The 26,279-nt window shown below is 41.5% G+C and overlaps 2 protein-coding genes across 3 annotated transcripts; both read right to left on the minus strand.

Annotated features, from left to right (window-relative positions):
- Positions 1-331: 331 nt before the first annotated feature.
- On the minus strand, positions 332-13,306 carry polr1c (RNA polymerase I and III subunit C). Its single transcript, XM_084375173.1, has 9 exons — positions 13,193-13,306; positions 11,054-11,125; positions 10,305-10,412; positions 9,936-10,068; positions 2,680-2,811; positions 2,350-2,502; positions 1,985-2,134; positions 1,445-1,561; positions 332-735 (listed from the first exon to the last, which is right to left on the minus strand). The coding sequence occupies exons 1-9, from the start codon at positions 13,262-13,264 to the stop codon at positions 617-619; spliced, it is 1,056 nt and encodes a 351-aa protein (XP_084231299.1). The 5' UTR covers positions 13,265-13,306; the 3' UTR covers positions 332-616.
- A 4,037-nt stretch (positions 13,307-17,343) lies between these two features.
- On the minus strand, positions 17,344-25,049 carry LOC311270087 (uncharacterized protein). 2 transcript variants are annotated; one of them, XM_084374737.1, is made up of 3 exons: positions 24,483-25,049; positions 22,469-22,544; positions 17,344-22,066 (listed from the first exon to the last, which is right to left on the minus strand). In XM_084374737.1, exon 3 carries the CDS (start codon positions 22,057-22,059, stop codon positions 20,527-20,529), a length of 1,533 nt encoding a protein of 510 aa, XP_084230863.1. In that variant the 5' UTR covers positions 22,060-22,066; positions 22,469-22,544; positions 24,483-25,049; the 3' UTR covers positions 17,344-20,526. The 2 variants fall into 2 exon arrangements, with proteins under 2 accessions (XP_084230863.1, XP_084230862.1); XM_084374736.1 differs by lacking the exon at positions 22,469-22,544.
- Positions 25,050-26,279: the final 1,230 nt, after the last annotated feature.

The raw sequence follows: 26,279 nt of genomic DNA on the forward strand, positions 1-26,279 counted from the left end.
GTGTTGTGCGTCTGGCTGTGGCCCATAGTGCACTGTGTAGGACATTTTACAGTTGAAATGGAACATTTTCAGTGGAAAAGCAAATTCAGTTCAATTCTAAATACTTTATTTGTCCTCGGGGGCAATTTAAGTCTCCAATTTAAGAAAATGGAGACTCTGTCTCTAACGTCAAACATTTCTGTGCTGCAGTTCCTTGTTATCAGCCAACAAATACACCGAAATGACATGATGTTGTGTTGCTCCCAATAAAATATGATAGGAAAATACAATCTGTGGAATATTGGGATAAATGAGAATGGCTTTATTGTAGAGAAACACACAGCCTTGGGAATGCTATTGATGATGTTTTTATTAAATTCCTCATGTCTTTTGAAAGAAAACTGAGCTCAACAACTCAAGAACGGCATATAAAAAACTAGAGACAGCAGTATATACATACTTACAAACAAGTCTACCCACCATGATAACATCGGCTTTGCAAATTCTGATTATTCAGTGTCAGTTTTATAGACAAAGCTACTCAACTGTGAGCACAGTATCATCAATTCAACCCGATAGGCTGTGGCGTACATCAGTGTCAGAACCTTTATGGTGGGTGTGAGCACGCTCAGTTATTTCACTTCATGTCAGTAGAGTCCAGTTCATTGAGAAACCTCTGACACTTGGCCATGAGGACTTTGATGGCCTCTGTGACCAGGACATCTGGAGGCAGGATGCCAGTCGACTCCACAGTAACTGTATGAGAAAGCAGATCCATCAACATAAGTAATACAAATCACTTTATGGACATGCATTTAAGAAATTACAATATAAGATATAACTTGACTTCCCCACAACAGAGATTTTAACTGAAGAACCAGAAGAGTCACATGACAACATTACTCATTTCTTCTTATCTGGCTGACTGACCAGGTGGAGCAATAGAAACAAGTCATTGTAGTCAAGGGAGCACCAGCTGTTATTTCACAGAACTATTGAGCCTGCTTTTCTTTGGGATCAGGACATTTGCAAGTTACACCTTACAGCTTGCATTGCATATTAACACTTTCACAGAAAAGTTTCAAGACAATTAAAGAAGTCCTTCTTGGGAAAATATATAGTCAAAATACCTTAGAAAGTGGGGTTTTCAGTTGCAAAACAAACAAAGATTCGCAATTAAAAAAAGTATATGGAGTACGGCTATAAGATTTTGCTAGGTCACATGAAATTAAAAGAAGTTTCAACATGACTTTTTTCAAGAAAATGCATGAACCTAGGTGAGATGGTCTGGAATGACCCTCATTAGAATGGCATTGATCTCCACTCAAAATTCTCAACTTAAAACTTTTCCTTATAGGTGAGTCCTGACTCTCATTACTGGTTTAATTTACAGGGATTTAATGAATTTTAGTGCTGCAGAGTCTGAACGCTGTCTTTAAAGTAGTAATTAAATATATGAACATACAGATGAAATGGTCTCGCACTCTCCCGAGCTTCACCACATTCTTCAAGTCATCATGTCGGAGGACTTCCCTGCTGCATGTATCCAGTCGACTGTTCACCACTTTGGCAACCTTTTTCCCTGAGGTGGATGACACAAGAATACAATGGTGATATTTACAGATCCAGCGGCTCACTGCAGACTGAACAAGAATTAAACTCAACTGCCATCCTAAAATCTTTCCATTCTTGCTTGATCACTGAATAAAACAGACCAAGATATTTATGTCATATAAATGATGGAATGTTGCGAATTTAAGATTGTAAACTGTTTTTTCCTGTATTTCCCAAGTCATTGAACCCTTGCGGAAATTGCTATATAATTGGGTGTTTGTTATATCAAGTCTCTCTCTCAATTAAAGAAAAGTCTACCAGCTGCTAAAGTGGAATTGTGCTACATACATGCGGAGTACCGCCTGCAGACCAAAAGTCCACATATTTAGTTTTTTCATCATGTCCTCTGTAGAGTTGGATTCTATTTGATTTCAGATTAGGTCTTTCTTACCATTAACATCTTCCAGGTCGATAACTCCTCGTGAGAAGCAACGTTTTAAGCGTTCAGCCTTCTCCCCCTCTACCTGCTCCAGCAGGGTGATCTCTGGGAGGAGGCGGTAGCTGGCTGTGGCCACTGGAGAGAACTTAGCATGGTCCTTACCTGAACCGAGAACACACTTCAGTATCTGGGTGTCTGGACTGATAACATGATCAAAGCACATGTAGTATGTGTCGAAGTATGCAGCATATGAAAAAGTAAGGTATCCCACTGAGATGAGTTGTAACTTTCTTATTATTTATATTAAATATATATATTTAACTACAGAAACATGAAGGTCAAAATGTGCTGAGATTCAGACCCTGAAAAGCTCTTACCAATTCCTTTGACACAGTGCATGATAATGTCCAGCTCCTGTCCTGGTCGTAGCTGAGCTATCAAGATGTCATCATGTACCGGTCCGATGCTGGAGTCTGCAAACACATCTGCCTGGTTCCCAATGGGGACCCACTTTATGTCCCTGGAATAAACTGAGACGAGACAGATCGTTGGTCACATTGATGTTCGAACTTATCCAGGGATATTCTTTCTTGCATAGATATGCACTCCCCCTCGTCTAACTGATCATTTTCAACAATCACTCATTTGTTTGTATCTGCAAACAACACCAGCAATCGTTGGTTCACTTGGCGTCACCTGAGACCTACCCATGTGGTTCAGATACAGCTCTCGTGGATCAGAGGAGTCTTTGCTGGCTCGGGGGTTCCTGCTGCATTTAATCTTCAGCTGTAGTTGAATTGTGTCTATTTCTGAACCTTCCTCCTCTGCAGCCTCTTCACCTGGAATAAACAGCATAACCCCACATGTTAAATGAGATTTACGCACAGTATGTAACTATGGTTCTATGAATTCTGGATGACAGACAGAGGCAGAGCTTAACACTGGATGTTTTCTGTCTTATAATATTTGATGCACTGTTGATGTTGATGTGATATTTGACAAACCTAAAATAAAACTGTAAAAAACAACAACAATAGCAGTTTTTTAACAATACTGATATCTGAGAACTTGGTATTACACATTAGTAGCTATCATGTTCCTCATATCTAGGCTTTGGTTACAATAGTCGCTTCCATTTTGGATTGGCTGACAAACGAGATCTACTGAGCTCACTAGTGGTAGATATTACCAGCTGGAGTTAATTCAAATCAATTCTCTGAGTAACGCGACCAAAAGCCAAAATGGGTACATGTCTGTTATATGGTTAATGTGCTTTCTGCATGTCAGCATCTGTACCGACTAAACATGGTTGGTTAGAGACGTATGTACTACTCTCTATAATCACTGTACAATCGCCAGAACACCATGTTATTTTGAGGTGATGGATGAGATGATCAGTCAATCAATCACATGAACCTTTATGCATATCATGTCAATATACCTTAAAAGGGGTCATTTGTAAGAAATGGCCAGAATTCAAAGGTAGCTCCAAAACTATAGGGGCAGCATAACCCCTAACTGCTGCTCTATAAACTGTTTGCTGTAGATATCTTTTTTTTTTTTTTTTGTGACAAACTTTTTATTGAACATTTTGAACATTTTATTACAAACAAACATAGTGCCATTGCCCGCCATTAAAGATTCATTAAAAAAAAAAAAAAAAAAAAAAAAAAAAGGATCCACCAGTGGGAGCCCATTGCATTAGATGACCTATGTGAGGAGAGTCTTGCAGTCAGACAACATAATTCACAGTAACACCTTATATGCGAGCAAGCAAAGTTATGTCAGAAAGAGAACCGATAAGAGCATCCCAAGCCTGCACAGTAGATGCTCGCGCTTTATGTATAACAGCCAATGACCTTTCTAAAAGAGCAATGTCTCTAAAATGGTTTAGCCATTCTTTTGCCGATGGGCTGTCTGGGGAAAACCATGAATGTATTATAGTCTTCTTAGCGGCAGTCAATCCTGCAAATATGACTTTCCTATGTGCCAATCTGGTATTGCCACTAAGAATGGAGTCATCATTGAATAGAAGTAGGGGGGGTGCATAGGAATGGAAAATCCCAAAATATTTTCAAGGCAACTACGCACCTTAGACCAGAGGCCAGACACAGAGGGGCATTCCCAAAAAACATGAAGGTATGTGCCAACAATATTCTGATCACATTTTGTACAGTTGGGATCTTCTGTCAGCTTCATTATAAAACGTCTGTATGGTGTGGCATAAAATTTGTGCACAAACTTGTAATGAATAAGTTGATGTGCTGGATTCTTTGATGAGATGGGTATGTTGGTCCAAATATTGTCCCAGTCCAGGTCATAACCCTGATCCTCAAGTTCACGGTTCCAAGAACTGATCACTCCCAAAGGTTTAACACCTTTTGAGAGCAGGTCACTGTAGATAACGGACACTAATCCAGTAGAAGGTGTTTGAAAGGAAATCCAAGTCTCTAACGGATGAGAGGGTAAAGGTGAATCCCATGGGACTCCATGGGCACGGATTGCAGATCTCAGCTGGAAATACAAGAACCAAGGAAACCCAGGGAGAGAATAACGTTCTTTGAGCTCCTGGAGTGAAATCAAACCATTTCTGTCATACAGGTCTTGGAGAGTGTAAATTCCTCCAGAAGCCCAACTGTCATTAAAATAGGGACCAGAATGCTGTAATAGATTGTTGTTATACCAAACAGGAGAGCGGTCACAGAGCTTTATGTTACATCCCATATGTTTCTGAACAGCAAACCAAATTTTCAGGGAATTGCCTATGATTGGCCCAAACTTTCTACACACAAATCTAGATTTAAACCCACAAAATAGTATATCTATCATCCTATGTGGTTTTACCATCTCTTTCTCTATCTGACGCCAGGGTGTGACAACATTCTCATTGCACCAATTTGTCAATTGCTTTATTTGAAATGCCCAGTAGTATAATTTAAAATCAGGTACTGCCAAGCCTCCAGAACGTTTTGGTCGCTGTAACGTGCGTAGACGAATACGAGCTCTTTTATCATTCCACATGAATTTAGTGGTCAGGGACTGTAGTTCCTCAAAGTACTTAGGTGGCGGAGGCATAGGGATCATAGAGAACAGGAAATTCAATCGGCCGAGTACATTCATTTTCAATATCGCGATTCTGCCTTGCAGTGACATCTTGAGATCAGACCACCTCTGAATGTCCGATGCAATCTCTGTTTTAAGTTTATTGTAATTTGCTTGTGATATATCTGAGAAATTGGTTATAATTATGCCTAGATATGTAAATGCGGAGTTATGCCATTGAATATGTTGAATGACTGGTAAAGTGAGGTGTTTTGCAGGGGCATTTAAAGGAATGAGCAGAGATTTATCCCAATTAATTTTATAACCAGAAAATAGACTGAACCGCATGAAGACTTTGAGTATTTGAGGTAGAGAATCAGAAATGTCAGTAAAAAAGAGTAATACATCGTCCGCGTAAAGCGAAATTTTATGTTGTGTACCTTGTATACTGATGGGTGAGATGTGCGGGTCTAATCTAATCATCTGGGCTAACGGTTCGAGTGACAAAGCAAAAAGGAGCGGGGACAATGGGCAACCTTGCCGAGTTCCACGCTGCAGAGGGAATGTTTTAGACAGAATATTGTTTGTTTGTACAACTGCACAAGGGTTGGTGTATAAAGTTTTGATCATTGATATAAAATTTTTGCCAAATCCAAAATTCTCCAAAACCTCCCACAAATATGTCCAGCTCACTCGATCGAAGGCTTTTAGTGCATCCAAGCTGAATATAGCTGCGGGGTGTGTATCCGATTCTGACGCATGTATTATATGCAAAAGGCGTCGGACGTTGTCTGATGCAAGTCTCCCCTTTAAAAAACCTGTTTGGTCACAATGAATTAAATTACCTACACATGGCTCAAGTCTTCTGACTAACACTTTGGCAAAAAGCTTCAATTCTGTTGTGATAAGTGATATTGGCCTGTAACTGCCGCATCTCAAAGGTGGTTTATCCTTCTTGAGTAGTACTGATATGAGAGATGTATTCTGGTCACGATGGAAGAAACCAATGTCTAAAGCATAGTTAAGAGAATTTAAAAGCAATGGCCCAACGATATCCCACAGTTCCAAAAACAGCTCTGGAGGCAGCCCGTCAAGGCCAGGCGATTTCCCTTTTTGCATCGATCTCAATGCCTCTTTAAGTTCTAGAAGAGTCAGTGGTGTTTCAAGGGATTCTGCATCATTGTCAGTCAGTGATGGCAATTTAAGCTCTGACAGATACAATTTAAGGTCAGCCAAGTCAGGAGCAGGGTCCGCTGTATAAAGATGGGAATAAAATTCTGCAAAAGTATTATTTATTTCACCCGGGTCATAGGTAATAGATCCAGATGATGTTTGGATTGCACTAATGGTGGAAAAGGATTCATTTTGTTTTAATCTGGCAGCTAAAAGCTTGCTTGATCTTTCGCTCTGATCATAATATGTGAGTCTCGTACGATGAATTATAAACTCGGCTTTAGCCTTGAGCAAATTATTCAGCTCAAATTTCAGGGCAGAAAGAGCTGAATGTTTTTGTTCAGAAAACTGCTGTTTTAGGCCCGATTCCAAAGTTCGTATCTCATCTTCTAATTGCGTAACCCTGCGCCTCCTGGTCGCCTTCAGATGGGAGGCAAACGACAAGGCCTCTCCCCTTATAAAGCATTTGGTTGTTTCCCAAAGTGTTTGGGGTGAGGCTGCTGTCTCTGAGTTAATTTCTAAAAATACTTTCAAATTATTTCTCAGTTTTTCCAAAAATTCTGCATTCTGGAGTAATGTTGTATTGAAACGCCACCGGTGTGTATCTTTACTGTGGGTCCGTAGGAATTTAAAGTTATATAGTACAGGGGCATGATCTGATATTACAATAGGAAGTATATCAGTGAAATTGATACAATGATTCAGGGAGGCAGAAACAAAGATATAATCAATTCTCGAAAATGTCTTGTGTCTGGCTGAGAAAAAGGTATAATTCTTAACTAGAGGGTTCCTTAAGCGCCATGGATCAATAATATTAAGCTCAGAAATAAAGGTGTTAATCCCACCAGGGGAGTCCTGAGTTGAACTTGAATTTACCGATCTGTCTAAGTTCGTGTCACACACCTGGTTAAAATCCCCCCCGACTATAAGCTGATAACCTGGAAAGTCTAAAAGAATATTAGAAATTGTGCTTAAGAAGTTTGGATCGTGGATGTTTGGGCCATATATTGATGCAAGACAAATTTTAGTATTGTTAATCGTAACACAGGCATAAGTCAGTCTACCAATGTCATCACTGCCGGATTTTTCCACCCGCACCCCTAACTTCCTACTGAATAAAATTGCCACTCCCCTTGTCCTACTTGTCGCAGAAGAGTGAGAAACACACTTGTAAAATCTATTCTGAAACCTATGAATATCATTTGTTTTCAGATGTGTTTCTTGGATCAAAGCAATGGAGATCTCTTTACGTTTAAGGAATTCTAGGCATTTGGTGCGTTTTACTGGAGAATTTAGGCCCCGTACATTCCACGACATTACATTAAAGGAGTTATTCCTATTCAGGTTTGTGCCATCTTATCAACTGGAGGATATCACCTATAGGTCTACACAAAATGGTACTCCTCAATCGTGAAACAGACAGATAAAAAAAAAATGTACAACAGTATCTACATAAATGGCAAGGCTTTGGTAGCAAACACAGAACAATTACAACAAAACATTCCATCCGCAAGAGATGATAAATGGTCTCTTAGGATGGAGAAGAAAACAATTAAAAAAAAGAATAAAAAAGGGGAACTCTCTTATTGACTAGCTGTGGCTTTCAACAGCGATACACGTCTCCTGTCCGAGTCCGTATGGGTATCAGAAACATTATCCTTCAGCTTGCAAAGTAAAATTGAGTTCTAATAAGGTTATCACCTCAGAATCAGTCAACATTAACCTGAATTGAATACTTAAAAGTGACTTACTCAGTATTAAGAGGTAGTATGCTTGTATAAAATTAAAAAAATGGTCATGATACAGAAAAGGGAGGGGTGAAAACAAAAGGAAGCACTCATCATCAATTGTGCCAAATCCCCACTATCAAAACTATAGTTTATCATAGTGTCCACAGTGTCCTATAATGGCCTTTGTAAAACTTCAAACATAAGGTCATAAACGTGTAAAGTAAAGTCCTATACACATTACCTCTTAAGTAGGCTTATGTCAAATACTCAGTGCAGTCCAGAAGAGGGTAAGCAGCATGACACCTTCAGTATTGCTCTGTTTGGGTCAAGTTGGAGCGGGAGAAGTATCCGCTGAGGGTCCCTCGTCATCAGGTATGGTGGAGAAAGAGACGCGGGGGGTGCCGGCTTCACTGGATGTAGGGCGAGGGCTGCGGTCGAGCATGGCCATAAATGTCTCCGCATCCGCCACACTTTCCAAAAGGTGCAGCGAGCCGTTGTGTCTAACCTTCAGGGTTGCTGGGTATCTCAGGAACGGCCGCAGCCCTCTGTTGGCAAGCTGTTTTCTCACCACATCGAAGGCTTTCCTCCTCTGCGCGGTATCGTTGCTGTAGTCAGGAAAAAACAGCAGCCTGGATGTCGATGTCCGCCCCTCTCTAGAAGTCTGATGTATCGGCGCAGTGTTTAGGGCTCTGGCTCCGTTGAGAATTTTCTCCCTGTCCTGGTAACGAAGTAGCCGGAAGATGAGTGTCCGCGGACGGTTGGTCCTGTCCTGGGTGGTGAATATACGATGAGCCCGTTGAATTTCAATCTTCTCCCCGGCCAGGGAGGGGATCCACACGGACAGGTTATCTTGTAAGAATTGGATGGCATTTTCACCCTCCGCTGACTCTGGCAGGCCGACAAGTCGGAGGTTAGACCTCCGTGATCTGTCCTCCATCTCAGCTACTTTCTGTCGGAGGTTCAGCAGCTCTTTCTGGAGGTCACCGACATCGTGTTTCACCGCTCTGATGTTAGCCGATGTAGCGTCTAGCCTCCCTTGCAGCTTTTTACCGACCTCGGCTTGCTGTGTGATCTCCTCGCTGAGTTTGTTCACTGCCGAGTTGGAGGCTTCAATCATAGCTTTCAGGGTTTGAATTTCACCGGCAAGCAATTCCTCTACTGCCTCTCTCACAGCCAGCTTAACTTTTCCGGTTAGCCTTTCTTCTTGCTCACGCAATGCTAACAAGATGGCTGCGTTTGAAGTATCCTCCGGTTCTTGGCCCGAACCTTTCTTTTTGCCCGCTGTCTCGTCCGTAGACGATTTATTCTTCGCTCCTCTCCCGCTCGACATATTGTAGCGATACTTAGACGTAATTTAAACTACAATAGTTTCTGAATTGTAGGATATTTCGTGTATTATAGGACTTGTGAGACGGAGCTCAGAACTACACGCGCATCACGCCTAGGCAGCCACCCAGTCTCCCTGTAGATATCTTTGACTGTAGTGACTACTTGACGTTAGCAAGTAAGTCAATTAGCTGTGGATCTAAATGGCCCTTTCAAAACCTCAGGAACAGCACCGGGCCTTGAAGCCAATTCAACATAGTGGCCCAACTGTGTAATTGCAATGTTTTGTGATGCACAGAGGCCCAAAGACTTTCCCCTAAGCTTACACTGTCAAAGAAGCGGGGAGTAACCACAGCGGGTTAGCATGCAAACGTCAGAACACATCTCTAGCACATTATACACAGACGTCTTTGCCAATACATCTAAACTGTTGTCTTCAATTTTTGTTGATAACATAAGTTCATTTTTTGAATGTTTTAGACTAAAATTCTAAATACAAATTCAGCTCATAGTATGAATGCAACAAATCTGCCTAGTGCCTCCATTATTTGGAGCAAGTAGGTGGTGAGAAATAAGGTGTAAAAGTCAGTAGATTACAGCTGTTATTACATTGTACCATGTACATGTTAAATCAGCATTTCATAGCTGCTGCTGTTCTACTGCATTATGAGTGGGTCACTGTGTAGTCTTACCAGTGTTCCTGTACTCAAACAGGCGAGGGTCAGCTCTGATGGGGATAAGGCCTAATCTGTGGGCCAGGACTTCATCCTGGACGATGGATGTGTTGTTATAGATAAACACCTTCTCTATAGCCATGGTAGGCACCTACAAGCAAAGATAATGCAAAGCTCTCATAATAAACTTCCATAAAATAAAAAAAAACTTAGACTACTTTTCTCACAAACTGCCCAGATGCACAAAATTGACCATGTCTTCACATCAAGTTCCATATATGTCACTTACAAAACAAACTGGGTAGAAAATGGCTTTAAAAAACCTGATTAGTTTATAGATATGAGACATAACACAGCTGAAAATAGCTGATTGAATGGGACTCCCACCTCTGCTAGTAAGATCCTTCTGAAGGCATTGGCAATGGCTGCATCAATCCCCACCATGTCAAACTCCATACTGCTCTCATCAAGATGCACTATGTCGATTCTGAAGTTCTGCAAACAGAGAGGAGATCTTCATGTAATAGAAGTGCAATCACATATTAGTCTGAGTACTCATCGGTTCAAAACACTCATGACACTTTAAACTAAGTTTGACTGAAAATAAGAGTAAATTCACTATTTCTTGTTAGTCATTTAACATTATGTTTCAGTTTGACCTCCTAAGCTTCTTATGGATAGGTACAAATACATTTTTAAGATATAGATTTAGAGATATTTTGTAGATCTGATTTCGTGCATCTCTCTTAAGGTTACTTAAGTCCTTTCTATTGCTCATCCAGTCTACATACTTGTGGACTTGGAGGGGTCTCACTACCCTGTCCACTGATAAACCCTGTGTCTGGGCTCACCCGTAGAGATATGAGGTAAGACATCTAGGAGGGAGCTCAGGGTAAAGTTACTTCTCCTTCAAGTTGAAAGGAGCAAGATGAGGTGGTTCATATAAAATATTTCATCGTGCTTGGGAACACCATGGGACCCCCTATGAGGAGCTGGAGAATGCTGTTGGGGAAAGGGACGTCTGGACTACTTTGGATGGATGGAATGGAGTCTGGAAAAACTGAATTTACAGACAGATCCAAAAGACTTCCCCATCACCAGAAGCACCTTTCAGCTGTAAAATGACAGAAACGTACCTTTTGAAATTTCTGCATGTCCCAAGTGTCATCATAGCCGGGGTAGTTTCCAGGGAAATCTGATGTATGAACCTAAAAACAACACACACAAAAAAAAATAAATCAACCAGCTGTTACTCCAAGGTGTAACTTGAAAATTTCCAGAGCCTAATGAAAAACAGGCTCAATAGATATCACACAGAAAGAAAACCTTGAAGTCAACACAGTAAAAATATCTACCTATGAAATAAAACCACTGAATGTTATATTACAGCCAGTGAAAAATACGAAAAATTAGCTAATTTCAAAATATTAAAAATGGAGTAATATAACATCTTTGAATTTTTGATATGTGCAATGAATATTAACACTTTGAAATATAAATGTTTCAAGGAAATTAAAATGATCCTTCTTGGGAAAATCATAAAAACCCAAAAGTGGGTTTTTCAGCTCTGAATTTAAATTTAACAAGATCTGTGGCACTCAATATTTCTATGCCGGACCAAATAACTTCCATATGTGAAAAAAACAACTAGTGGAGATTTGAATTTTTGAAAGTGACAGATTCTTCGTTCTGGTAAAAATTTTTATCAATTTGATAACTGTAACCATTCAGCAACAATTGTTTAAATGAATGAATGTTGCCATGTTTCCATGTGTCTCTTGGATGTTCAGGACAGATTTTGACCGAATCCAGTAAAAATAAGCAATTGATGAAGTTTAGAATGCACATACAAAGAATCACTAAAATGCTGAAAAATAGCTCAGAGGGTCAAACTTTAAAAATCCATAACTGAGAAAGTATTTGGAGTACAGCTGTAGGATTTTTCAGGCTTCTATGAATTTAATGGGAGTTTCAATATTCATTGTTTCAAGGATCCATGACGTGAACTGGGAAGTTCTGGATTTTGGGTGAGTAGACATGGAATGACCCTACAGTCAACAAGCGCCAAACTACTGCATAACTGGTGCTGGACATGTAAAATTGGATGCAACTTTTATGTAGCTTGTTGATTAGAGTTAACTGAGATTAAATTATTAGTTGACCAGCCACTGTTAGAAAAAAAACAGAGCTGAGTATATTAAAATATTCTATATTCTGCTGCAGTCTGCACCTGTACCTGCGACTGTGATTGTACCTGTACCTGTGACTGTGACTGTACCTGTGACTGGGACTGTGACTGTACCTGTGACTGGGACTGTGACTGTACCTGTGACTGGGACTGTACCTGGGACTGGACCTGTGACTGGGACTGTGACTGTACCTGGGACTGGGACTGTGACTGTACCTGTGGCTGTGACTGTACCTGGGACTGTGACTGTACCTGGGACTGTGACTGTACCTGTGGCTGTGACTGTGACTGTACCTGGGACTGTGACTGTACCTGTGGCTGTGACTGTACCTGGGACTGTGACTGTACCTGGGACTGTGACTGTACCTGTACCTGTGACTGGGACTGTACCTGTACTTGTGACTGTACCTGGGACTGTACCTGTGACTGTACCTGGGACTGTACCTGGGACTGTACCTGTGATTGTGACTGTACATGTGACTGGCCAGCATGTCATGCTGAGACTCTCTGAACAGACGAACAGTCACTATGATATTATATTATACTCTTATCACATGAGGAAAGATTTCATTAACCATCTACTGAATAGCTACAAAAGGACACATTTTTAACATAAAGGCTGATGTCATATATTAACATTAGGGTAATATTGGGAAGCCGACTATACCAGAGCAAAATCATTAGTTTCAATACGAATATTTTGAATACAGGTGTTGTAACAATATAAATTATGTTATGAACAAGAATGTCGTACTTTAAGTCCAGACAGCATATGGCAGGAAGTTTAGTGTCATGCTACACATGTCAGCCCTGCTGACTCTTCTACAGTGACACTTGTATTTACACTCATGGTGTATTTACCCACGAGGTACGGACGCTAATCATTTAGCGACATGAACCTGATTAAGTTAGTTCATGTCAAACCTACCTGAACGAACACACACACACACACACACACACACACACACTGTAAAGTGTGCGACAGCTAGTGCTCAGCTCTGCACACACGCGGTGACGGTGACGCGGGCCTGTACCTGTCAGCCTGCACATCATGTTGTCATAAATCCATTAAGAAGACGGTACTTACATTCCTCACACCAAATTCCCCAAGAATTACTCTATTCCGAATCTCTTCCACGTTCTTCATGGTCGCAGCCATTTTGCCAAGCAGTCTGCTTTGCTCCGCCCACACTTCCGCTCCAGTTTTGATTGGCTGTTCTCAGGACCGTCGCGACCGTCCAGGACACTGAGGCCACGCCCCCGGTATCTCTTCTGGGTCTTTGATATCTTCATATCATTAAAATAAACAATTACATATTTTAAAACTATTTATAAGCTATTTTTTATTGTTTGCAATTGATGTAATTAATATTTTGTAAATGGTTAATAAATACTGTCGTTCATTTATAAACATTCGGCCATTAGAGAGTTGCAACTGATGTTTTTAACCATTTAAATAAATAATAAATGTCTACCGAACGGCAAAGCATCATCCTTCATCATTGTCAGGAGACAATACAGAACTGATCAGAGCTTTTATCCTCTATTATGATAACAATTAAAGGAGCACTCTGTAGTTTTAGAGAATAAATGTTAATGAGCATTGGCTGATATTCTTCTGCCTAAACAAACTAAATAATCAAACTCTCTTTGTTTTCATGACTAAATCATAAACTGAATAAACAAACTGACCTTAAAGCCTTAAATAACAACTTACAACAATTTATACTGATTGACTTTGTTTATATATATATATATATATTTCTGAGTTTGTATTATTACCTCATTATTATTGTAAATATTAAAATTTGGAGTATGGATTTCTTCTCCAAAACTACACAGTGCCCATTTAATAATACTGATTAAGACATATTATCAGCGTTATAAATAATATTACAGTGTGAAAAGGGTCATTTGCGTGAGTCTCACGCACAATACATGAGATTTGGCAGCTCATGATGTCTTTGTTCAGACCACATCTCACCTGGCGGTGCAATATGACTTCGGAAAAATACCTCCACATTAATCACTATCATCTCATTTTCAACCTACAAATGAACAAATTATCCAAATAATTACTCATATTTGTGTTTTGTGACACGATGATGTTGTGACACGATGATGTTGTGACTGCATTTTAGACATTCAGACAGGAAGTCATGCAAGTTTTCTTCTAGAAATCAACGATGAATTCTTGCGGTGATGACCCTGGTCAGTGGACTGTCCACAGAATTAGCTACAAACCCTGCTAGGGCGGATTGCTGAGTTGGACAGACTGAAATGGGAATGGAAGAGGGAATGACACTGGTCCTGACATGTCTTCACCACGGAGCCCCGGTAGGGCCACATGGTAGCAAAATAAATACATTTTAAAAAATGACTGTGGAAATCCGTGCGCCAACCACGATGACAGTGATCAATAATCAATAAAGATGATGACTGTCCGTGTATCATCCTATTCATTCCATTATTCCATTCGATCTGGCAAACGAAAATGAATGAATTGATGGAGGGAACACGTCTCTACTTATTTCAATATGTCATAACAATGAGTTAAAGGATTGGAACAGTCTCAGTCATCAACCTCAGTGTGTGATGAAAACACTGCACTTGAAAACCTCTCCACTGACATGTGGATGCGTGAGGAACTTACACGTTTGCAAGGTAGAGATCCAAAATTAAGAGACATGTTGAACAAAACACAGTCATGGTCGGTGAATGGAGCTCCTCAGTGTGACCCCTGCTGTGTGAAGGGCCAGACACCTGCTGAATAAAATTAAAAGACTCAGTGATATTAATAAAAATCAGTGGCGAAGGTGCAGGAGGCATCATCAGCATTAATATTAAAATCACCAACCAAGATGACTCTATAATAAAGCATAAAGGTTCACTGAAATCAGTTATAAAAGAACTATTAAAACCAGGGGGTCGATTAATTCAAAGACAATAAAATGGATTTAAACAACCAACTTTGGTTATTTGCGGTTCCAGGAGGAGAAAGCACTAGCTCACTGCTCGATTTGGAAAGCAGCTCCTGTAAACCACGCCAGTCCCCCAGCCCGGCCCGAGGTCCTGGGAGTGCTGATAAAAGTACAGCTGGGTGGACATAATTCATGTCCTTCTGCCAAGTCTCACTTAGAAACAGAAAATCCAAAACTTTTGGAGACTGTCAAATTGTTCAAAATGAAGGACATTTGTGATGGACACAGCATTTAACAGAGCCATCCTAATGCTTTGATCACACTGGCTGCTTGTTTAGTGCATGGTGGCTGCGTTGCTGAGCTGCTGCTGCTCACTCGTGTGTGTGTCCACACAGGCAGCGTTGCTGCTGCAGCACAGCTCCTGCCTGCCCTATCTGGTTACATGGAGTTTGCCTTTGATCATTATCAATGAATATGACCTGATTTACCGCCATTGAAAGAGCAAGAAAGCGGGAGGTGGAAAGAGAGGAAGAGAAAGAAAAAGAGTGCACAGGAAAAAAAACGCCCTTCACCTGTTGTGTGTATTCTCTTCATGTCTGTGACATATTCTACAGATACAGACATTAAAACTGTAGTGGAACACTGCTATGATGTGGATATGACTGTGCACAGGTCATTTTCAGGTCTTTTTTTTGCTGAGAATTGTACACGTGATGTGATAAAAATAGGCAAGTCTGAATCATTAGATGACGCACCGCTACAACCTCGCTTGTCATGCTGGTGAGACGCTCTAGTCACTCTGGCAGTTTGAAATAAAAGGGGTCCGTGCTAACAGGTAGCTCGTCTGTGGCAGGCGATCCAGACCATCATACAAAAGCAGGAGTGCCACCATCATGTGTGAGGCCACATTGCCAGATGAGCTGAACACATTTTATGCTCGCTTTGACCTCCTCAACAAAGACTCAGCTGGAAAGTCTAATCCACCTCCAGAGGACCGGCCACTGTCAGTAACCACAGCGGATGAGAGAGAAATTCCTGCAGAGAGTTAATTTAAATGAGGCTGCTGGTCCAGGTAATATAGCTGCCGTGTACTAAAGACATGTGCCAACCAGCTAGCTGATGTTACTAGCGACATCTTTAACATCTCAGTCTCATAGGAGACTGTTCCCTCCTGCCTCAAGACAGCCATCATCGTTCCTGTACCTGAACAGTCTGCTTTGTCTAGTCTTAATGACTACCGCCCTGTGGCTCTCACCTCCATCCTGATGAAGTGCTTTGAGAAAATTGTTGTACAACACATCAGAGACAACATCCCTGCCAGCCTGGACTCTCACCAGTATGCTTTCAGAACCAACAGATCCACAGAGGATGCCATATCTACTGCCCTTCACTCAGTCTTCACACACCTGGAGAATAAGAACAGCTACAGGATGCTGTTTGTTGATTTCAGCTCAGCATTCAACACAATCTCACCGATTAAGCTGATTGGAAAAGTTATCACTCTGGGCTTGAGTACAAGACTCTGCAAATGGATATTGGACAAATGGATATCCTTATCAACAGACCAGACGACACCACCATCATCAGCCGTGTTCCTCACAATGATAAGGGTTCATATTGGAGGAAATCAAAAATTTTGCAGAGTGGTGCACAGAAAACAATCTACTGTTCAATGTCAGAAAAGACAAGGAGCTGATTGTTGATTTCAGAAAAAAGGAGGTAAAGACACACCCCTGTCTACATCAGTGGAGCAGGTTTATGGTACTGCGGATCAGCATTACAGAGAACCCTAAGAAGGCTACATTTCCATGCCAAAGTCTTGTCAACTTTTTCAGAGGAGCAATAGAAAGCATCCTGACTGGAAACATCACAAACTGGCATGGTTTGTACAGGAAGGCTCTGCAGTGTGTGATTTAAAACCACCAGAACATCACTGGTACCATCTACAGAGCATCAGTGACAACAGTGAAGTGAGATGTCTGCACAGAGCCCAAAGATACTAAAAGACAACACCCAGCCAGTCACAGTCTGTTCACACTGCTGCCATCTGACTAGAGACACAGAAGTATCGGCTGGTGTACCACCAGACTACAGAGCAGCTTCATTCATCAGGCTGTGAGACTCCTCAGTTCATCCACCGTCGTCCACCATAAAAAAAATACATTTTCTTCTGTAGCAAAAAGCAACAACAGCTTGTATTATCTAAGTGAACTGTTAACTTGAAAAATAATAGTACACCATGAAGTTTCACTTCACAATTTAGCATTTGCGAGTCTTTGCAGCCTAACATCCACCAAGACAAAATCACAGTTTCCAATCAGTTTCCATAATTTTATTGCTGGCATCAAGATTTGGGCACATTCTTCTTGTATACACACAGTTTAAACAACATGTAACAAGACCTTTAACTGACAAACTGATAAAGTTCACATCGGTATTGATTCAAAATGTTTGAGTTTACACAAAGTGGGACATATTATATGTCAGCATTTCTTTACCATACCATTGTGTTGTCCACTACAATTGGCAACTTTTGTTACTTTGCAGTCAGAGTAAATACACACTGTGAGATAAGAATATTAATATTGGTTTCATTTCTGTATGTCCTGGAACACCACAAACCACAGTTTTGTTTGGAGTATTACACTGGTCATAACTGCAGCTCCACTGAAAATGTTGTTTCTCTTTTGATGGCGCGGAGCTAGCAATCTGCTTCCAGTCTTTACGAGAAGCTATGCTGAACACTTCATAGATCTGTCTATCTCTGTACTGGAAATAACAAGACTACACTGATATCCATCCTCTCAGCTCACTCTGGGAAGACAACACAAGATGAAACTAACAGAAAACAAATATGAATAATGAAGATGAAAATGACTAAACAGGAAAACAGGAATCCATTCAGTGTCCCTTTCATAAGTTGAAGTCTATTTTAAATAGGTGTAATGATTTATGTATATACTGTAGTTCGATATACAGTATAGTAAACTAGAAAATGTTTACATTTCACTGGAAATAAGTAAGATGTCTGTTCTCAAGAAACAACCTGATAATCTCCACGTGTTAATAATTCAAGGGTTGTATTTCTTCCAATAAAAAAAGTGACAATACCTGACAATCTGCTGTGTTGTCACCGCCATTAACATTTTTTTTAAGCATGCAATAACTCTATCATCGGGTGTGTTTATACATCACCTATAGTTTCAGCATAAATGACTTTCAATTGTCTAAATATTATATCCAAGAATAATAACATAACACTAACTAAGAACACAGTAACACCTGCCAGTGGCCCCTTGAGGCTGCAATGTTCATTTCACTCTCCAGTAGATACCAAAGTATGATGAAGTGGTTGTCCTATGGCAGAGGCTATCAGTTCGACACTTTACCTGTTTGTGAAAAGTGGCACCTGCTCTTCTTACACAGCAGCAGCATACCACTGAGAATCGACACACTGAAACAAGTTAAACACAGTTAAACCACTGATATACGTATATATATATATATATTATTTTTTTAATGTAATTTTGGCAAACTATTCATGTTATTTTTTTTACTAAGAATATTGCACCATAGAAACTATGCAACCATTTCTCAATTGTCTTTGAAATGTTGCATGAACCAAAATGTATTTTCATTATCAGTGAAAAAGTCATTTGTCTGTTTTGAGTAGCTAAATCTAATAATGAAACTAATGACTTTGAATTTTTGCCATTAAAGGTCCTGTTTTCAGGATTTAGGGGTAGAAATGGAACATAATATTCAGAAATTATGAATTGTTGTGTTGCAGTACCTCAGAATTGTCATTTATAACCTTTCCAGCACTGCCATGTCTCTACAGCTGCCCGGAACGGACAAACCAAACACCGGCTCTAGAGAGGGTTCTTTTTGCATTTTTCACATTTTTAGTGGCCACCATAGGGAAAGAGGCTATCCTGTTGCTTGCAAACTGCAACCTCAGTCAAGAAGAAAATATATCCAGGAAGCATCATGTAATTTTAATCACAACCAAAATAGCAAAAAACAAACAAACAAAACAACAGAAACATAAAACAAAACCCTTTCACACATGCACTGTAACTGGATTTATCCAGAGTTTACCCAGAGGAGTAACTGTCTGCATTATTTGCCCCGGACTTTACCCTGCCAGCTCTCTTGTCCTCAATCCAGGTGTGAACAGAGCAGACAACTGTCCGGAGTGAATTCACAGCGAGTGAGTGGGCAAGTCGACGACGTGTAATCTTCCGTGTTAGTGCTGGTTTAATCAGCTGTGACACATACTCAAATGTACACCTGGACATGTGAAAATGGTGGCTTAACGGCTCATCATCAAAGTTCTGCAAAACAGGACATTTCCCCACACGGTCTCTCACTCTTCCATATGGCCCCTTCACGCTGCTGCTGGACACAGAGCTAAAATGCTGCAGCGTTCTGTCTATGCTGGGATCTTCATGCAGTACAGCTGCTTCATACTCTTCTCTGCTTGCCTGTATATCACTTTGCACTCTTTTGTTACTTTTGCAGATACTTCCAAATACATGCAGTATTTGATAATAACACAAACACATTTATCATTATGGAGCAGTCTGTAGCCTGCTCAGCAAACTCATAAAAAATATGCAGGAAAGGAGGAAATGCTTAAACTATGTTTATAGAAATACCCGCTAAATAACCATGGCATGTCTATCACTTACTCAATAAAGGACTATCATCTTGAAACATTTCCACAGTCTGAAATCCCAAAACACATATAAAAGATGGAGTGTTAATCTTTTTTGGTATGGAGCTCCCTTCAAAAGCAATCTATCTTCATTGTCTTAAACAAACAGATAAGTGTAAGTTAATTTGTCCTCTACTTTAACGTTCTTACAGTATTAATATGACACACTTTTCCTTTTTCAGTTTCATGTGCATGTGTTTTGAAGCTGTTAAAATCTCAATGGCTTTCAATGTCAGGCGTCCACTGACATGTGCTCTTGTTACAGCCCAGTCAGCCAGGAGGAGAGGGAGTAGTAGCTCTCTGTATTGAATTACATTTATTCCCCCCTCCACACATTCATTATAACAAGAGTAGTATTTATTGCAGGACTGTTGTATCATATCAATTTAGGTGTTATTTCATTGTGTCTCTGTCCTGAAGGTAGTTTATCATAAAAACACACCTGTATGGTGTAAAACACTGGCAGTGCACAGCTGCAGGAATCATTTTTATAGTAGCTGAAATATTGAACCATAGACAACAAATGTTGAAACATAAAGCTGTGGTTTGTTCATCTTTAGTCTCCTCTGAAGCACTTACACAAATTTCTAAACTATCATTTCATGTGAAGATTTTCCTGGTATGCAGAAAATTCCTGTAGTGTGCAGATTATTCTATCTTCTGTAGACCTTCTGATCAGATGGGTCACATTTGAGGCTGAGGCTATGCGTAGCCATACTGGCTACTGAACACAGTGTTCACAGGCTGACAGGCTGTCCTGTCCATCAGTCAGCATGTCAGTTAGTCGACAGCTGAAGTGGTGCGAGCGCAACAGGCCGGTGTTCGGATGGAGCCCATCATCCTGCTCCTCTTCCTCTGACGGCCAGTGATCCTGCTTTGCTGGGAGGTGTTTGTTTTCTGCTGAGCCAGCTTGGCCGCATGGTTTGCTGTCTCCTTGATCTGCAGCTCCAGGTGTTTCTGGATGGCCAGGCCTAGCTCCTCAGGGTCCACAGAGGCGCCATACACTTCCCATGTCATCCCTTCTGCATCCCACTTCACCTCCTTCACTGGGGACTTGTGAGCACTACCCAGTTTCTTGCCTCCATCCCTGTCAGTGTTAGGAGTTTTGCCGTGGGAGGTCTCCCTCTTGCTCTCCTCTGCCAGACAGATCTGTGGGAACACATGAGGTGTGGCGGCCTGCCCTGTCTGCACCCCAACATCTCTTAGCTCTTTTTTGGCGGTCATAGTCCCCATGTCCCGGGTCATTGTACTGAAATGGCCAGCAGGACTGCTGCAACACACCTCTAAACCAAAGTGTTTTTGGGATGGTGGCCCAGCACTGGGAGGAAGCGTACCGATCCAAGGGCAGTTGAGGTTGCAGCAGCGCAACAGGTGTTTGGCATCCAGGCCTGTCTCACTGACGGAGGAGATGAGACGAGGCAGGGTGAGGTGGTTCAATGCTAAAGGAGGTGCCACTGGACGCTGGATGTCACAGCTTGACTCTATGAGGCGTGGCAGCACCTGGGAGGGGGCTGAGATGGGCTGGGGATGGCAGTAGGCAGCAAATGTGTCCTCAAAATTGGTTTGATGGATATAAGAACCATAGCAGAGTGCCTTGTCACAATTAGGGGGAAGATGGTCCTCTCTTTCCTCCGCTTCTGATGCCGTCTTTGGGGACGAGATACACACACGCCTGGTGGGAGGCTGTTGTACACCGGCATCTCCACAGCTGGCCCCCCTGCAAATAGTGGTGATAATGTTGCACTGTTGCAGCTGCATGGGTTGCTTGCAGGCTAACATGGAGTGACTCTCAGCCTCTTGGATACTCCTATCCCCTCCATGGTAAGCAAGTCCACAAGTCTCAGTGTCTGGAGCTGTGGGGGCCACTCCCTGTTTAACCAGAGGTAAAGTGCCTGAGTGACTCCTCTGAACAGGCAGGGAGGCTGGTGTCATGCTGTGCACTGTTCTGCCAGGCTGAGGGTTGGCACTGATTGCATTCACGACTATCTCTTGATGATATGAGGGTGTATGTGCCTCAGTCAGACTATGAGGGCGGCTTGAAGTTTGTTTCTGTTCACCAGGCTCACTCACACTGCCATGGTTAGTTGCTCCTTTAGAAGGAGGTGCTGAATGTTCTTTAAAGATCTCACTGATCACCCGCTTTGGCTCCTCCTGGCAGGTGTGACCTTGTCCTCCAGCCAGTCTGGAGGGTGATATTGCCTGTGTGCAGCTCTTGGAAGTGTCAATGAGCAGCTGACCAGAGTGTGGCGATTCCAAGGAAACAGCTCCCACCAGTGGGTAGAGGTCGGACACAGAACGCCCGGCCGCTGCCATGGAACACCTTTGAGAGCAAATACATAACAGAGTGTGGGTGTCGCACATGTGATCAGCTCAGACACAAAACACACAGAACATGAAAATCCCATAAACAATCGATCAATTCTGAAGCCGTTTGGTATCAAGGTTGTAAGAATGACTTTTGCCTACTGAATTGCTCCAGTGACACTGGGTTATTTTTTATAATGTAATGTAAATAAAAACAATAATCAATACAATATGTTATATGACTTAAATTAGGCCTGTTTTAATCACGTGACAAGATATAGTTGTATTTGATCTAGAGTCGGTTATTGTTGTACTCTGTGAATTTAGAACTAATTCAAAAGGTGGCAGCTCGACTCCTAAATAAGACTAAAATTAGACTGAATATGAACCTGTCCACCCAACACTAATCCCTCCTCACCTGCCCAGCACTGCTATGCAGCATTGCTGGATAGCGTGGGTTGCTTGATGCGATTGGTGAGCACAGCTTTTGGTCTCTGTACAGACACAAAAACATAATATAATAATACACATAATACCAAACCTGGCAACCTCACTTTGATGACAAGACTTCAGGAAGCTGCCCACAGTGACTGTTCATCAAGAAATAACTCTAGCATGTAAATGCAACTTTTTCTTTAAGTGCAGATTAAACAAGTGAGATACAAGATGTTAATCACTGAGCTTTAGAGGTATATAATTGAACTCTGGACAGAGCCAACAGCTAGCTGTTAATCTGCTCCTAGTCTTAATGCTGAAGTAGGCTAACCCTGTCCCGACTCCCGGTCTGTACTGGGGGGTGTAGTTCATAAGAAATTGCCAGAATTCGAAGGTAGCTCCAAAAGGGGGAAGCATAACCCCTAACTGCTGCTCACTATACTCCTTGCTGTAGCTATCTTTGGCTGTAACGACTGGCTGCCATAGATCAGTTAGCTGTGGAGCTAAGTGGCCCATTAGCTGAGAGGAATTTGCCTGGACCGCAACCTCAGATGATGGTGAGAGTCACTGCGGGCAATGGGGGTCAGTCAACAAGTCTTCCAGTGAACACAGCTGGACACCAGACTGGGACTGAATACAGCCTCTGAGACGACAGATATCAGTTTGAAGACAGGGATACAGTACAGAGGTGATTTACAGCGGCTCTGACCGGGACAATGACTTCAGGGATGAGAAGATACGGCAGGCGGGTATTATAATAATAATAGTAATAATTTATATATTTATTTATATAGCACCTTTAAAAACAGAGTTTATAAAGTGCTTTGACAAAAGAAATCAGGACTGAGGATTTATATTGACCAAACCAGAGGTGATTGTTTAAAGACAATCCAAGACTGTTTAAGTGAGTTAGTTTAGTTTACGTCCAGTTTGAATGAAGTGTGTTTTACGATGAGTTAATGAGACGATTAAGCTCGTCTTAAGTAAAAGAGACAAACTTGACTGTTGCATTTTTCTGTTTAGCAAAAAAAATAGGTGTAAAATATTTCCTTTCTTAACAGTTTGTGAGTTTATTTTATCCACTTATTAGACTAAGTAGTGAACTTGACGCTTTTACATCTCCCAGCTTAAACTACGGGGCTATCAGACTATCACCTCTTTAGGTACAAAGTGGTGTTAGGAGACAGGACAGGCCTGGGCTAGCTGATTAGAATGTAAACTTCAGTAGACGTCTGTGTAACACAGCACATAAACAATATGACAGAACATCAACACTGTTTCTTCACATTGTTTTGATAATGTCAGTTCAGTTTTTGAATGTTTTAAACTTCAATTCTGACCATTTTGTACACATTGCCCCTTTGACATGACATGAGATTAATGTTCTTCTCACCTCACGCTCAAAAGGAGGCGAATAAATGTACTATTATTTTTTTAGATAGATGCAGGGTGATTCTGATCTGGTGAATGGCTGACAGGACCCACATTACGTCATGAGAACGTGTGGTGTTTTAAAGCGTCATGAAGCAAGTTACAGGATCCAGACAGCAACAAGTCGGTGTTTGCTAACAGTATCAAGTCTGAAGCTGCACGTAGTATCTCTGAGATTTCAATCTGAATCTTAAGAATTTAATTTAATAGATGTCGGACCATCATTATTGAAACTTGAATTTCGTAAATATATTGCAAGTGTTATTACAGAAGCTAGTTTTAAGACATTAAACTTCCAAATCTGATGTACAAGTCTCTATTTTACCAAACTGTGGCACACACAGGTAACAGCCTTGGGAAATTTTCAGGCACTGACTCATTCAGCGAAACAATGTGCAGCATCTCTGGGTGCTAAAACCCTCTGCACACCGTCACAACCACATTCACACCCATGAAGAAACATGCTCACAGAAACAGACGCAGCAAGCATTGAATACATGCACACACACAAACAAGAACAGTGTATTCAGAAAAGAGGTTTTAAACATTTTCATCCACCATCTTACCTTTCACAGAGAAATACTTGCTGCTGATTCTCTATCCTCACCTCTTTCCTCTCCCTTTCCGATGGATCGGATGATGGGTGCTATTCCTTAGAAAGCCTTCATCCTCTTCCTCCTCCTCCTCCTTGCATCCACAGGTGACCTCTCCCTCTCCCTCTATCTATCGTTAACACCACTCCATTCACTGAGCTGCCTGTGATCCCTCTCTGCTCTCCCCCCCACTACTCTCCCTCCTTTGTCTCAGCAGCCCCCGGGCTGTGCACAAGATGGAGGAGACCTTGAGATAATCCTTTCCTACATCTGATTACAAATGTGAGGATGCAATCTTCAAATCCCTGCTCTGTAAGAGAGAGTCCAGCCGGTTAGCGGTTGGCTTACGCAGCTGTAGTGGGAGACGGATGGAGGGGGTGGGGGAATGATAATGAGAGGAGATAGTCAGGCATCCAGCGTCATTGTCGCTCCACCTGGGCAGGGGGAGCAGGGCTGATGCATCAATGAATGTGCGCACTAGAGAGAAAATAAAGAAGACATCCTTTGTTTCTCTTCCTTCGTCTCCATTCTCCTTTTTAATCTTCAGCTCCGCTCTGAACTCAGTTACTGGTTTAGTTTCACACTCAGTGGTTCTCTTGCTCAACCTCTCTGTAACCCTCCCACCAACACCAACCCACTCTCATCACTATCCCTGTTGCTATGGAAACTGCAATACTGAATGGGCCTGTGTGTTTTTTCTCAGTCGGCAATGAGACAGACAGCCAAAACAAATCAGCTGGGAACTGCTCATGTTTATGGTTGAGTCAGTCAGTTTCAAATTTTAACTCATCGCTTCTCATTTCTATATATGTCAGAAACCATGGAGGACACAAATGATGGTGTCATGCAGAGACCATAGAGAATCTGGACGTAGTTCCTGTGATGTCACTGACAGGTTTGTGATGGGGCTTCATGAAGCTGCTTTATTGGAGCAGGAAAATCTAAATTTGGTCAAAACAGGGGAAGCCTGGGTGGAGCTTGAATTAGCTAGTGTTAACTGCCATGGCTAAATGTAGGCTAATCGGTTGGGATACAGCCAATCATATGCAATTAATTTAAATGTGTAACTGGGTGAGTCACAAATTCTCCTTTGACATGCAGCAGAGGGACACAGGTCGGACTGGAACCCTGAGCCGCTGCAGCGAGGACAAGGCCTCTGTACATGGGATGCTTCTACCAACTGAGCTAGTGGACGCCCCAGGAAATGCTGTTTGGTTATTGATTTGTTTTATGACTGCAGGTGAAATAACAAAAGCAGCAAAAAGGGGGATACTGCTTGTCTGCAACCTGATGTGCCAGATAGTTTGTATGACATACTTATCCATAGAAGTAGGTCATTTGTAAGGTTTAAAAGTAGTAATTTTAGGCTACCTTGCAGAATCTTGGAGTTGCTAGTTTGGCGCTGGAATCTGAACTGATCCTTTAAAACACCAAAGTCATGTTGTGGTTTCTCAAATGTCGAGCATCCACTCCTGACTCTGAGTCGTGACTCACCTCTTTTTAAGGGCCTCTCAACCACCAAACACCCACAGCATTTGCACCTCAGCAGTTTCAGCATTTACATTTTCAGTAGGAGAGACTAAAGGGCTGATTTTCGGCATTCATTCCCAATTTCTTGTTAACTGAGCTGTCCTTACCATTATATGAAGCTTCCCCACCTGACTGACAATGCCCATGTTGCTCAGACTACTAAACAAAGTAGGGACACTGCCTTATCATCTTAATCTAGAAGTCAGTGTTTTAATTTTACCTCCATACTTGGCTCTTGTA

The sequence above is a fragment of the Pagrus pagrus genome, assembly GCF_965226575.1.
Source record: "Pagrus pagrus genome assembly, chromosome: 15".
Lineage (NCBI taxonomy): Eukaryota > Metazoa > Chordata > Actinopteri > Spariformes > Sparidae > Pagrus > Pagrus pagrus.

Excerpts from the sequence above, each read along its gene's own strand:
- polr1c (XM_084375173.1), bottom strand. The coding sequence starts at position 13,264 with ATGGCTGCGACCATGAAGAACGTGGAAGAGATTCGGAATAGAGTAATT. Across the intron at positions 10,413-11,053 it reads ACATGCAGAAATTTCAAAAG|AACTTCAGAATCGACATAGT; the intron begins GTACGTTTCTGT and ends CTCTGTTTGCAG. Across the intron at positions 2,135-2,349 it reads GCACTGTGTCAAAGGAATTG|GTAAGGACCATGCTAAGTTC; the intron begins GTAAGAGCTTTT and ends TTCTCGGTTCAG.
- LOC311270087 (XM_084374736.1), bottom strand. The coding sequence starts at position 22,059 with ATGGCAGCGGCCGGGCGTTCTGTGTCCGACCTCTACCCACTGGTGGGA.